This window comes from Dendronephthya gigantea, unplaced genomic scaffold (assembly GCF_004324835.1).
Source record: "Dendronephthya gigantea isolate DGI-Jeju-01 unplaced genomic scaffold, DenGig_1.0 000015F, whole genome shotgun sequence".
NCBI classification, from domain to species: Eukaryota; Metazoa; Cnidaria; class Anthozoa; order Malacalcyonacea; family Nephtheidae; genus Dendronephthya; species Dendronephthya gigantea.
In genome coordinates, this window is record NW_021163025.1 from 563,270 (window position 1) to 564,266 (window position 997).

Genomic DNA, 997 nt, shown 5'->3' on the forward strand with positions numbered 1-997 from the left:
CACAGGGACGGAAGAATTAACCTTGGGCCATTAATCCTGTTCGAAACATCGGCAACCTTTATTTCATATTGTATTCACTTGCCTCAAGGTGAATAAAAACCCCTCCCCTTTGGTTCCATGCACTATAAACTCAAGAATTTGCCCAAACCTTCCTAATTGCCCAAAGACTTATTGCATATTTTATTCCCTAACTCCACAAATTTTGTCTGCTTTTCTATCTAGTTCACTACCTAACGGTGTTTACAAGTCACAAAATAATGTCTCACTTGAGCAATATGATGTTTATTGTCACATGGATGCAATATCTGGATGTGGAGGAGGAGGCTGGACCCTAGTGATGAAAATTGATGGCAATAAGGTGATGATAAGTGATAACTATTAGAACAATCCAAAAAACAACTCGGATATTGTCGAAAATAAATCACAATTGTAGGGAAATAATTGACCATTTCAATTTTAGAATGATTTCAACTACAGCTCTCCATATTGGACCAACAAGGCAGCCTACAAAGTCGAAGATGGTCTTGAAGGCTTGACAGAAAAACAAACAAAGCTGGCTTCCTACTGGAACACACCGTTCAACAAGATTTGCCTCGGAATGAAAGTCAATAATCAGACAAAATGGATAGCACTGGACTACGCCGCAAGTTCGTTATACAACGTGATCGGAGATGGAAGTTTCAAAAAGACAAGTGTGGGGAAGAAAAAATGGAAATCTCTTATCGATGGTTCAGATTTGCAGAAAAACTGTAACCGAGAAGGACTTAGTATAAATATAAGATATGTAGCACCAGGTTATTCAACCTATGTTCGGGTCCGGATTGGTATCGTGGCAAATAATCAAAACGACTGCCGTTCCTGCGACTCGTGTATTGGTTTTGGTACTTCAGCTCGATGTAACGATGATATAAGAAACACAACATGCGGCAATATGGCTGTTTGTGATAAACTAAACAACAAAAACACGCCAGCGTTCGGATATATACTTGTACATTAG

At 39.0% G+C, this 997-nt stretch overlaps 1 protein-coding gene across 1 annotated transcript; it reads left to right on the forward strand.

Annotated features, from left to right (window-relative positions):
- The first annotated feature begins 286 nt into the window (after window positions 1-286).
- LOC114520168 (uncharacterized skeletal organic matrix protein 5-like) lies at window positions 287-997 on the forward strand. Its single transcript, XM_028540393.1, has 2 exons — window positions 287-358; window positions 461-997. The coding sequence occupies exons 1-2, from the start codon at window positions 293-295 to the stop codon at window positions 995-997; spliced, it is 603 nt and encodes a 200-aa protein (XP_028396194.1). The 5' UTR covers window positions 287-292.

Excerpts from the sequence above, each read along its gene's own strand:
- LOC114520168 (XM_028540393.1), top strand. The coding sequence starts at position 293 with ATGGATGCAATATCTGGATGTGGAGGAGGAGGCTGGACCCTAGTGATG. Across the intron at positions 359-460 it reads TGAAAATTGATGGCAATAAG|AATGATTTCAACTACAGCTC; the intron begins GTGATGATAAGT and ends TTTCAATTTTAG.